Raw genomic sequence first — 13639 nt, forward strand, 5'->3', positions numbered from 1 at the left:
GAAATTATAAGAAAAACTTGGAAATTTTTATTGAAACTTTGCAGGATGTTTATTTAGTCAATTATCTATTAGTTTATCACAAAAGAATTGGAAGGAAATGCATTGCATGATGGATTTAACTGATTTAAATTAATTATATAGCGAGCTGACAAACATTGTGAGTGTAGAAAATATGTAGTAATTAATGAAAGAAGTTTAAACACACCATAATCATTTATATATAATGAATTAGTACAATATTTTACACTATATACATTGTATGGTATGATACATGAGTGACTTGATACCACATAGAGCTCCTATCAAGGTCTAAAATATCGATGATATCGGAAATATCGGTAGTCTAAAAACACAGAAATTTCGATGGAATTATCAGGATAATATCAATATTTTAGACCTTGGTAGTAACTAATGCGCATGATTGATGAAAAGCCTTTCAATTTAAAAAAATAAAAAAAAATAAAAAAAAACAAAAGTCAATAAAAATATTAGTTTTCTCCAAGTTCAATACCACTTGCTAAAATTGCTCGTAATTGATATCTTTAAAAGAACAAAACACTAATTTACTCGATCATAATATTGAAAATATTTTGTGATCTTAAACAAATTACGCCTAATTTACACACCAACACAAGAGTTTTCAAAATTACTTGGAGCGAAAGCGTTACAACAACAAAGACTTAAGCAAGGAATCCCTTGGCCACAAGGCTCACAAACAGCTCAAGATGAGAATACAAGCAATAAGAAAGAGCTCAAATTCTTTATATTTCATTTCTTGTCTTTTTTATTTTTAGCTACTTCAACTTGTAGATCCTCCCAACTTGATGCGTTTCACATCTTGGGCATACAGCAGGCAGATCCCACACTTTGTCACCCTACTCAGAAGGGCAAATTCTTGAAGCAAATGATTTATCACAGGGTAGAACTCAAAACAGGCCTCGGTGACAAGTTTGTAAAAAGAAGTGAAGCGATTTAAATTTGCTCCCGCCCCAAGTGCAAACGCACCATACCACACAAGCATGAATTCGAACGGCAAAGGAGAAGGCTTCCTCTCTCTTTCAGTAAAAGGAATAAAGGAAGGATAAATGATTTCATGACTTTCGCCACTATTAGTTTTGAAATTGCACTTGCATACAATCTTCATGAAACCCAAAGAAAGGTAAAAAGGAATGGCATTGTTAGCGACAACAAGAGAGAAAGCAAAACCCAAAAAATTTGTACCATACCAATCTGGAGGAAGCTTGATAGTTATCGAAGATCCCTTATTTTGATGGCAGAACCAATGTGGAATTTGATTTCCCACACATATAGTGCTAACTAAAGTCTCATAAGAGATTTCCTGTAACATCGATGCATGGACATCAAATAAATTATTCAACACGTGAAAAAATGGCATGAGGGAGATATGAAAGTGTGTGTGTGTGTGCGTGCGTGCGTTTGCGTGTGTGCGTGTGTGTGTGAGAGAGAGAAAGACCCTGTTTTGGTGATCAGCAAAATGAAAACGCACTCGAAACCATTCATATTTATCCCAAGCTTGTGTGAGTGAATTTCTGGTAACTGTCTTCAGTGAAGTGCAGCCATCTGCTTGAAGACAACGTAGCACTGGGAGCTCTGGTAAAAATTTTAGACTTGTGCACCGTCCCAGATTCAGACACCTAAGCTTGTCAAGATCTTTAAAATAGGAAGGAATTCGAACCAATTTTGTACAACCGTAAAGATCTATATGCTCAATTTTTGGACAGCGAGAGAGATCTGGAACTTCAGTCAGACGCTTGCAAAAACTTAGTTCAATCACTTTTAAGTTCCCAAGATTCTGTAACATGTTAAAGAGAAATGGAAAGAAGAACATTATTTCCCCAGCAGACCAAAGGCCCATGTACACATAAACAAGGAACAAAATTTTATTGCAGCATTAATTTACAAACCAAAGGCCCATATACACATAAACAAAACAAATAGGGGCCACCCAAGCTAACCTAAAAGACTAACCTAAAAGAGCCCAACCAAGGGCCAAAGCTAGATACAGAATAAAAGAAAATTCTAGATTCCTTCTACCACCACTGCAATAGTATTTCCCAATCAATCCGAATCGATTTCCCCAGCAGACGCAAAAAATCCTACCAAGCAGCACCGTAGAGATTAAATGGAGGAAAATCCCATCATCCAGCCACGTACACCGAGCCGATCTCAACTAGAAAGTTGAAAAAAGCTTGTGGATTTACCAAGAACAACACTGCCAACAAAGGTAGACAAAGAGAAGGAGGTGGTGTTTGTAAACACCTCAGTCGGTGCAACCACCAAAACTCTACGCACCCTCTCGAATGAACGCAACAAATTGCGTTGAAAACTAACTGCAGACCAGAATGATTGATCGAGGAAGATGGAAGCCCGTGAAGTTAGCATGGGGTAAAGGCAGCAAAATGAACAAAAAGACGAAACTTAGAGAAAAAGGAAAGATCTTCCACCAACCCTTGCCACAGCGAGGGCCGACGGCGATTAATGCAAAAGGTCATACATTTTGTGTATTTTTAAAACTAAATTATAAATTAATGCAAGTCGCGCGTGGCACGTATGATGGAAAAAAAAGATTGTATGTATCTGCTAAGCATAACTCAAACAAAACAATTAGAATAGGTACTAGCAAAAATTGCCCACGCGATGCTGCGGGTTTCAAATGCAACCGGTTCTTGCAATCAGTAAATATGGTTACGAAGTTGTCAATAGTACCAAAAAAAAAACATGTTGACCAGGATAGTCAAATTTTATTAGTTTATTCCGAATGACTTCAACTTCTTCAATAGGTTTGCTTCTAGACTCTTACATATCACTCAATACTTTTGTTAATTGGCCCTAAACTCTAAGTAAAAAAATGAGGCAACTCTAATTAACAATTGCTAATCAAACTGCAAAAACAACATAGTGAGTTTCAACTGTGTTCAAACATCTGAATCAATAGATTCAAAGGTCTTGATATGCATTATTATTCAAACATCTGAATCAATAGATTCCAGAGTCTTGATATGCAATATTAACCAAAGGCATCCATTACATTTTAATAAAAATTTCCCTAATGGATCGCAACGCAGATACAATTTGAAAGATCAAATTCAAACATTGAAGCACTCAAGCAATTTAGATAATGCTTGAAAGATGAAATTCACACACTAAAACCACTCTGTAACGGATTCACATGAGTCACAGTAGGAACTTACCAACCAAAACTTTACCACAGCCAAACACTAGGTCCTTTCCATTAGTTAAGTAGATTTTACGTAGCTGCATTAACATTGAAATAAGGGAAATAAATCAGTAATCTTAATTTTTTTAAGGAACTCAAAAAAATTTCCCAACTTGCTTGTTTTCCTTGCATTAAAAATTATAAGCACTGAGGGGAATGGATATGTCCCAACAAATAATGCGAAAATCAATAATAAAGATTTTTATATAAATTTTGTGGTTAATGTGTATAGCAAGTGCATTAGAAAATCAAACCTTGAATATAATACAGCGAACATGGCTTTGCGAGTAGCCCACTTCAAGCACGATGGAACTCTGATGTGACTGTCGCATCATGCCACGTATAGAAAATACCAATTGATAAAGAGTCAAAATTCAATAAGTTTATCTCACAATTATTTGATTTAAACTGATTCTTTTCATATGGTTCATCACATAAGGGGTTTCTGAGTAATCCAAGCAATTAAGCTACTGGCAGGATTTGGAGATAAATCTTGAAACAGTATGAAATTCAATGACAACATAAAGGGCTTAAAGGGAAGTAGTGGTACTGGTGATATTAGGATACAATCAGAAAAGCATTTAAATGCTTAGCTTTTAGTTTAACACACTTTTCTTCTTTAGAGAAGAGAGGCAGGGGAAAGCAATAGGAACAGTCTGATAGGTTCTAAGTTTTATACATACATACATATTGATACACACACACCAATATTCATTGACCATAAAGTATTACATGCAACTCAAAAATTAAAAATAAGAGAGAGACTTGGTGGAAAACCCGAACTCCCTTACCCTAAAAACTCAATGCGCAATTAGATCATCAAGCTTCATGTCATATTTTTTTCTCGTTTAAGAAAACCTTCTTCCAGTTCAAGTAATACCAATTTATGTTTAAATACATTAAATATTCAGAATACATAATTTGGAAATAGAAAAAAACATAAACATAATCATACCTGGAGAGTGATGGCAAACGTATTATATCAGCTAGAAAAACCTTGCAAAGAACAAAAATTCCACAAAATCAGTATATTAGCACTTCCTGCAAAACCCCAAAATCAAAAATTAGAAAACTCAAATTTGATAACATAATACAAATTTGTATCTGTTAGAGTAGACTCCATTTAAATTAGAATAATTAGGTTTAGGATAAATACCCAAACAGTTCTACTTGATTTGGTCCTTGCTGCAAAAATGCAGGCATGGTGTTATACACATTAGACTTTTTCTTGCCGGTCCAGCAACGACCACTAACACAGCAGGCACAATTAAAAGGTCCACCACTTCTCCAACAAAAAACCTACTTTACACAAATTTTTTGAATTATAATCAAAATAATTAGATTAAATGCAAAATTAAAACTTATATCAGAAAATGCAATTGAAATTAACCGAAACCCTAATTGAATTGAAGCCCTTGTTAAAAAAAGCTTCACTGATATTGAAATTAAACAAAACCCACCCTGATTTTGAAACCTCAGACTCAGAGTCTCATACCTTAAATTTGAGCATCGAACCTGAGAGGCAAAGCCATGAAGATTGTTAATAACGGCGTGGTCCGTTTCGCTTGCGTCCGGCAAGAAACAGTTCGCCCGAATTCCAACACCCAAAAGCCTGGCTGCTTGATACTTGAAATCGAGTTTTTGGTTCGAGGGTTTAGATTAAGTGTGAGAGTGTGAGAGATTGTGAAATTAAATTTGTTGGTTTGAGGGTATGAGGGCTTGAGGGGTTTTGCGGTGCCTGTGAGCGAGAGAGAAAGGAAGCGAGGGTTGATGCAGTGAAAAGGTAAACGGAATAGAGAGATGAGGAGAGAGAAGAGAAGACCGCAGATAGAGAAATGGAAATGGAAGGAAAAGTCGGGAAGAAAGTCTGAGCGGAGCCTTTGACGATGATCAACGCGTGGCCAAGAAAGAAAGAAGAGGAAGCCGAAGGAAAACATCGAGAAAAAGAAACAAAAACAAAAGGTTAAACTATGAGTGACCCGTGGCAAAAAAAGGGCAAAATCGAAATTTTGCTGTACCAAGCAAACAACAAAACGTAGGAGTGAGAAGAAACAAAGGGCATTTCTGTTCTTTCACTGTTCACAAACAGTGAAAAATAGTGCCAGCCGAACTAAGAATTAGTATATGTATGATATATGTATTTAAAATTTGTAAGTGGTAACTAGTGCACGTGATTAAAGAAAGACCTTTTAATTTTCAAAAATAAAAAAAAAACAAAAACAAAAGTCAATAAAAATATTAGTTTTCTCTTCAAGTTCAATACCACTAGCTGATATCTTTAAAAGAACAAAACACTAATTAACTCGATCCTAATATTGAAAATATTTTGTGATCTTAAACAAATTACGCCCAACTTACAAACCAACACAAGAGTTTTCAAAATTACTTGGAAAGCCAAAGTGTTGCAACAACAAAGACTAAAACAAGGAATTCCTTGGCCACAAGGCTCACAAACAGCTCATGATGAGAATACAAACAATAAGAAGAGCTCAAATTCTTTATTTTTCATTTCTACGTTTTTTTTTTTTTTAGCTACTTCAACTTGTAGATCCTCCTAACTTGATGGTCTCAACATCTTGGGCATACAGCAGGCAGATCCCACACTTTGTCACCATTCTCCGAACGGCCCCTTTTTCAAGAAAGCGACTTATCACAGGGTAGAACTCAAAACAGGCATCAGTAACAAGTTTGTAAAAAGAAGTGGAGCGATTTAAATTTGCTCCCTCCCCAAGTGCAAACGCACTATACCACACAAATATGAATTCGGGCCGGAAATAACGCTTCCGCACTCTTTCAGTGAAAGGAACAAAGGAAGGATAAATGATTTCATGACTTTCGCCACTATTAGTTTTGAAATTGCACTTGCATACAATCTTCATGAAACCCAAAGAAAGGTAAAAAGGAATGGCATTGTCAGCGACAACAAGAGAGAAAGCAAAACCCAAAAAATCTGTACCATACCAATCTGGAGGAAGCTTGATAGTTATCGAAGATCCCTTATTTTGATGGCAGAACCAATGTGGAATTTGATTTCCCACACATATAGTGCTAACTAAAGTCTCATCAGAGATTTCCTGTAACATCGATGCATGGACATCAAATAAATTATTCAACACGTGAAAAAATGGCATGAGGGAGATATGAAAGTGTGCGTGTGTGTGTGTGCGTGCATGTGTGTGTGAGAGAGAGAGAGACCGTGTTTTGGTGATCAGCAAAAGGAAAACGCCCTCGAAACAATTCATACTTATCCCAAGCTTGTGTGAGTGAATTTCTTGAACTTGAAACTGTCACTGGCGCAGTTGCCACTCGCATAATTCTCAACCGTGTGTCGGCCATTATATTGGTCCTTGCATTTTCATCCAAGTTTTTGCACCTAACAAAATGAAAACGCCCTCGAAACAATTCATATTTATCCCAAGCTTGTGTGAGTGAATTTCTTGAACTGGAAACTGTCTTCAGTGAAGTGCAGCCAGTTGCTTCAAGACAACGTAGCACTGGGAGCTCTGGTAAAAATTCTAGACTTGTGCACCATCCCAGATTCAGACACCTAAGCTTGTCAAGATCTTTAAAATAGGAAGGAATTCGAACCAATTTTGTACAGCCGTAAAGATCTATATGCTCAATTTTTGGACTGCGAGAGAGATCTGGAACTTCAGTCAGATGCTTGCAAAAACGTAGTTCAATCACTTTTAAGTTCCCAAGATTCTGTAACATATTAAAGAGAAATGGAAAGCAGAACATTATTGACTTCGGCCAAATAGATTTCCAGAGGCACCATAGTTTATACAAAGAACGAAAGTAAGCACATACACTTGTATTAAAAAAATTTGAAAAACAGAAGAGGAAGCATACATATACCTGGTTTTTACTGCAAAGTTTTTCTCCAGCAAAGCTGCCGGGCAATCGAAGCTCAACAAGATTTTTTGGAGAAAAATTTGTTGGAAGAGATTTCAACGGGTATTCCTGCCAGTAAAGATACCTGAGAGAATTGGGAAGAGACTGAAGACCTTGAGAAAGGTCCATAATGTTGTTGTACCTCTCGCAATAGCGAGCATATAAGTATTTCCGAATTTTCGACCAAACTTAAAGTAATCCTCGTACAAGACTCTTCGACGAGGATCATAAATCATCAACAATCTTAAATTAGACATCTTCTTGAAGGGTGATCCACATAATTCCAACCGTGTAATGTTAGACGTGTCAAAGGATATGCATTGAACTGTTGAAGTTCCCTGGAAATCAAGAGAAAATAGTATAATGAGAATAAATGTACAACAAATAGTTTGGTTGGTATGGTATGCCAATGGTAATTGCTACTTTGTTTTACGCTACTTAGTTTGCCTAAAATCTAATATTTTTTAATTAATGTGGAAGTGTAAAAAATATATAAAAAATATATAAACGCTCGTAATGACAAGCTTTACAACTTTCGTGAAGAGCTTAACTTTGAAATTCGCCATTATAATCATATAAATCATAGATCAAAATTTAACTATTGATTGTTGTTTACATTTACGCTTCATTTTTCTCATCAATTTTTTTTTTTTTTTGGATTTTCTTTTTTGAAAACGTGATCTATTAGAGGATGCAGGAAGATGAACGGTTTGGATCGTTGATATTATGTTCAGAGTTTTACGGTTAGTGAAAATATTGCTTGATGTTTATAAAGTTTCTACAAACTATATGACATCGACTCATATTTCAGTTAATCGTAAATATCGAAACGTGATATCAAAGATCTGAACCGTTCATCTTCTTACATCAGCCAGATGATCATGTTTTCAAAAAAGAAAATTTTAAAAATGAAATTCAGTAAGAAGAATAAAGCGTAAATGATAATCGACGGTTAAATATAAATTTAAGATTTATGGATTATAGTGTTGGATTTTGAAGCTGACCTCTTCATGAAAGTTGTAATATTTGTTATTATAAGTGATTGTGTGTGTGTATATATATATTATTTTTTTAACATTTTTTACACTTCTAAAATAATTATTATTAATTTTTCTCTCAAATAATTATATGAATAAATACATAATATAATATTAATAATATTGGTAGGTACGATATACCATCGGTATTGGTTTTGGATAACAGTACTGAACCAAAACAGTATGGTATGGTACAAATACCGTACCATTACCAATTGGTATAAATTTTTGGTAATAATTTAGTATGGTATGGTTAGTAAGACGGTTGGTACGGTAATTTGGTAAAAAATTTCATCCTACATATACTATAACCCGGTTCTCCGGTACTGTTTTGCACTGTTAATGAACAACGAAATATCGAAATTGCCCTCGCCTTCTCATGCTTTACAGTTGTCTTGCCTTCTTTTTCCACAGTAAAAAGATGTTTATACCCTTCAACTCACCTGTCCTTCATCGCTGCGTACTCTGGCTTCACTTCTTTTGGATTTTTCTTTTGCTTTTCACTCCATCTGCCCTTCACACAGATGAGCCGTTTCTCTCTCATTTCTCTCATATTCGAGAGACTTCTCTCTAGGGGTGGAATTTTTTCCCGAAAATCCCGAACCGTCCCGATTCCGTCCCGAAATTTTCCCGAAAAAATCCCGAACCGAATTTCCCGAAACCGAACCCGTCCCGAAAGTTTCGGGTTGGGATTCGGCCACAGCTTTGAAAGCTTTCGGTAATCCCGAACCGAACCGATTATTATATATATATATATTTATTTATTTTTAATTTTTAATTAGAAATTAATTGAACCGTTGGATTTGCTAAAATCAAATCCAACCGTCCATTGAGTTAGGTTAGGTCATTTGTTAGGTAGGTGTTCTTTCTCTCTCAGACTCACTCTTGCTCTCTCGCTCACAGTCCCTCTCTCACAGACTCACACAGTTAGTCGGAGCGAACCCTCTCGCTGTCTCCTTCCTCTCCAGACGTAGTGTCCTCTCACGCTCGGTCGTGGTCCTCTCCAGACGCTATCCTCTCGCACTTGCTCTCCCGGCTGAAGTCCAGGTTCGTCTTCGTCTTCTTCTTCGTTTGAATCCCACCAGTTATTTGTGATTGCCTGTAAGGTGTTTGTCTAATTTCCTGATCTTTGATTTGTTTATTGAGTTTTGTTTTATTTTCGTGTGGAATTATGATTGCCTGTAAGGTGTTCGATGATATTTCTGATGCCCTGCTATTATTTCTTTTGTTTTGTTAAATGTGTCAATGGAGAATTGTGATTGCTTGGAAGGTGTTTGATAAAGTTTCATAGTGTTTTGTTATAGGTGTCTATAGAGAATTGTGATTTCCTGCAAGGTGTTTGATAAATTTCCTGAGTGTATTGTTATCGTTTCGGTTGTTTGGTTTTATGTGTCCATGGAGTGTCCACATTTCCTGCAAGGTGTTTGATAAATTTCCTCAGTGTTTTCTTATCGTTTTGTTCGTTTGGTTTTCTCTGTCCATGGAGTGTTGTGATTGCCTGTGAGTTGTTTGATAAATTTCCTCAGTGATATGTTACTATTCCATTTGCTTTGTTCTTAATTGCCCGCAAGGTATTTGATAAGTTTCCACAGTGACTTGTTACTTCATTTATTTTGGTTTATGGGTTCATGTAATTCAGGTTGGTTTTGTTTGGAATTGCAGGGTTTTAGCTAATGGCAGTTTGTGATACTTAATGGCAGTTTGTTTTTAGCTAATGGCAGTTTGTTTTTAGCTCAGATTTTCAAGTTTCCACAGTGACTTGTTACTTCATTTATTTTGGTTTATGGGTTCATGTAATTCAGGTTGGTTTTGTTTGGAATTGCAGGGTTTTAGCTAATGGCAGTTTGTGATACTTAATGGCAGTTTGTTTCAAGCTAATGGCAGTTTGTTTTTAGCTCAGATCTTCCCGAAAGTGTTTATAATATAAACTATGTTTTCCTTTTGGATTGTAACTTAATCTAAATTCATTTGGAGTTTGGTTTGTAAAACCTAACTTATTTCATTTTGGTTGCATGCACTTTTAATTAACTAGAACAAAATCGCGCTAAAGCTAGGGCGTCACCCGTAAGTGGCGCGCTGTGTGGCCTGAGCACAGTGATAAGTGAACAAGGGTCGTTGTATCTCCATCGGCACCCGGATGCAGTGTTAAATGAGCAAGGGGGCTATAGAAACTTCTTTTCGAACGACTCCACTCAAAGTTGTTTGGGAGCATATGCTCCTATCAACTTTACACGGGACACACAAAAGAAGTACTTTGATCCTATTAGACGGGGAAGGGTGAAGAAGCTAGGACAGAAGGGTAGAGTTCAAGAGAGCAAAATGCGTTTAGGAACGTGGAATATAGGAACCTTGACTGGAAAATCTATGGAAGTAGTAGAAGTTATGGTGAGGAGAAGGATAAATATTATGTGCCTACAAGAAACTAAGTGGGTTGGTCGTAAGGCAAAGGATCTAGAAAACTCAGGGTTTAAACTATGGTATTCGGGCACAAATAGAACGAGAAACGGTGTTGGCATCATCGTGGACAAGACCCTGACACAAGATGTTGTAGATGTCAATAGGGTAGGAGATAGAATCATGGCAATCAAGATTGTAATAGGACAAGAACTTATCAATGTGATTAGTGCGTACGCACCTCAAGTAGGGTTGGATACGAGTTCGAAGGAGAAATTTTGGGAAGACCTTGGAGACTTGGTGCAAGGAATTGCTCAGACGGAGAAGTTATTTATAGGAAGAGATTTAAATGGACACGTGGGCAGGGAGACAGGCAACTATGGAGGTTTTCATGGTGGCCATGGTTTTGGGGAGAGAAACGAGGATGGGGAAGCTATCTTGGATTTTGCAATGGCATATGATCTCTTCTTAGCCAACACCTTCTTTAAGAAAAGAGAAGAACATGTGATCACCTATAAGAGTGGGTCGTCAAAAACACAAATAGATTTTCTTCTAATGAGGAAAGGGGATCGTATAACTTGTAAGGATTGCAAAGTTATACCAGGAGAGAGCGTGGCTAATCAACATCGCTTGTTGGTGATGGATGTACATATCAAAAGAGTGAGAAAAAAGAACAAGACTTGGAAGTGCCCAAGGACTAGATGGTGGAATCTAAAAGAAGAAAAACAAGCCATTTTCAAAGAGAAAGTAATCACCCGGTGTGTGTGGGATAGAGAGGGGGAAGCTAACCAAATGTGGGATTTCATGGCTAGTTGTATCCGAAAAGTAGCAAAAGAGGTATTAGGAGAGTCCAAGGGCTTTGCCCCACACCAAAAGGAATCTTGGTGGTGGAATGAGGAGGTACAAGCAAAGGTGAAGGGTAAGAAGGAATGTTGTAAAGCCTTATACAAGGATAGGACCGATGAAAATGGTGAAAGGTATGGAAAAGCGAAGCAAGAGGCGAAGAAAGCTGTGAGAGAAGCTAAGTTAGCGGCTTATGACGATATGTATAAGCGACTAGATACCAAAGAAGGGAGTTGGATATCTATAAACTAGCTAGAGCAAGGGAAAAGAAGACAAGGGACCTAAACCAAGTGAGGTGCATCAAGGATGAGGATGGAAAGGTTCTTGCTACAGAGAACGCGGTTAAAGACAGATGGAAAGGTTATTTTCATAATCTTTTCAATGAAGGACATGAAAGGAGTGCTTCTTTAGGGGAGTTGAGTAACTCAGAAGAGTGTAGAAACTACTCTTTTTATCGTAGAATCCGGAAGGAAGAAGTGGGTGTAGCTTTGAAGAAGATGAAGCATAGAAAAGCAGTAGGCCCAGACGATATACCAATCGAAGTGTGGAAAGTTTTGGGAGAGACAGGTATAACATGGCTCACTGACCTTTTCAATAGGATTTTGAAAACGAAGAAGATGCCGAATGAGTGGCGAATGAGCACTTTGGTGCCTATCTACAAGAATAAGGGCGATGTACAAAATTGCATGAACTATAGGGGTATTAAGCTAATGAGTCATACAATGAAGCTCTAGGAGAGAGTCATTGAGCATAGATTGAGGCAAGAGACACGGGTTTCGGACAACCAATTCGGGTTCATGCCAGGGCGCTCAACCATGGAGGCAATCTATCTCTGACGAAGATTGATGGAAAGATATAGAGATGGGAAAAAGGATTTACACATGGTCTTTATAGATTTGGAAAAAGCGTATGATAGGGTCCCAAGAGACATTCTTTGGAGGATTTTAGAGAAGAAAGGAGCACGAGTAGCATATATCCAAGCTATACAGGATATGTATGAAGGAGCAAAGACTGCCGTAAGAACTCATGACGGACAAACCGAAAGCTTTCCCATAACTGTAGGTTTACATCAAGGCTCATCCTTAAGTCCTTACCTTTTTGCGTTGGTAATGGATGAGTTAACAGGACATATTCAAGGTGATATTCCTTGGTGTATGCTTTTCGCAGACGATATAGTGTTGATAGATGAAACTCAGGAAGGGGTAAATGCAAAGCTTAACCTTTGGAGAGAAGTGTTGGAATCTAAAGGTCTTCGCCTAAGCCGATCAAAGACAGAATATATGGAGTGCAAGTTCAGTGCAAATGGAGGCCAAAACGAGTTAGGGGTGAGGATCGGAGATCAAGAAATACCAAAGAGCGACCGTTTTCGTTACCTAGGATTTATCTTGCAAAAGAACGGAGAATTAGATGGAGATCTCAACCATAGAATACAAGCTGGATGGATGAAGTGGAAGAGTGCATCCGGCGTGTTGTGTGACCGCCGTATGCCACTGAAGCTCAAGGGAAAATTTTATAGGACGGCAATAAGGCCGGCGATGCTGTATGGCACAGAATGTTGGGCGGTGAAGCATCAACACGTACACAAAATGGGTGTAGCGGAGATGAGGATGCTTCGTTGGATGTGTGGGCACACGAGAAAGGATAAGATTAGGAATGAGGATATCTGGGGTAAAGTAGGAGTAGCCGAAATTGAAGGAAAGATGAGAGAAAATCGGTTACGGTGGTTTGGACATGTGCAAAGAAGGCCCACTGACGCTCCGATTAGAAGATGCGACTATGGGACAGAGGTTCAGGGCCGAAGGGGCAGAGGAAGACCTAGGAAAACTTTGGAAGAGACCCTAAGAAAAGACTTAGAGTACTTGGATCTAACGGAGGACATGACACAGGACAGAACACAATGGCGTTCTAAGATTCATATAGCAGATCCCACTCAGTGACTTGGATTTTCCAAGTCTCCAACCGAGAAGTTTTCCTCACTCGGGAAATTAAGGGAACACTACCTCAACCTATATGCTCCACTCACAAAGCTTCAACATACAAGCTTCAACAAAAGAAAATTCAAAGAACTTAGCGAAGAAGGCTTTGGTGTATTTAACACAATACGTTGAAATGAAGGAAAGCTTATTTATTGATATCCCCGATAAGTTACAAATATGTACATATACTTGAGTCAAAATAAACACACAAGAGGGAGCCTTCACAAAGGTTGCTTAGGGGAAGTCTCAGCAGTCGG

The 13639-nt window shown here is 37.6% G+C and overlaps 1 protein-coding gene across 7 annotated transcripts; it reads right to left on the minus strand.

The window, feature by feature from the left end:
• Positions 1-2920: 2920 nt before the first annotated feature.
• On the minus strand, positions 2921-7471 carry LOC139195708 (disease resistance-like protein DSC1). Of its 7 annotated transcripts, none has more exons than XR_011580549.1 (5): positions 7097-7465; positions 6483-6943; positions 6200-6312; positions 4395-4537; positions 4183-4279 (listed from the first exon to the last, which is right to left on the minus strand). XR_011580549.1 is itself a non-coding variant. In XM_070821007.1 (5 exons), exons 1-4 carry the CDS (start codon positions 7259-7261, stop codon positions 4405-4407), a joined length of 921 nt encoding a protein of 306 aa, XP_070677108.1. In that variant the 5' UTR covers positions 7262-7465; the 3' UTR covers positions 4183-4279; positions 4395-4404. The 7 variants fall into 7 exon arrangements, 4 of the variants coding, with proteins under 4 accessions (XP_070677109.1, XP_070677108.1, XP_070677110.1 ...); XM_070821007.1 differs by having other exon boundaries at positions 6434-6943; XR_011580551.1 differs by lacking the exons at positions 4183-4279; positions 4395-4537 and adding an exon at positions 2921-3276.
• Between the last annotated feature and the right edge of the window lie 6168 nt (positions 7472-13639).

The sequence above is a fragment of the Malus domestica genome, chromosome 05 (genome assembly GCF_042453785.1).
Source record: "Malus domestica chromosome 05, GDT2T_hap1".
Taxonomy (NCBI): domain Eukaryota; kingdom Viridiplantae; phylum Streptophyta; class Magnoliopsida; order Rosales; family Rosaceae; genus Malus; species Malus domestica.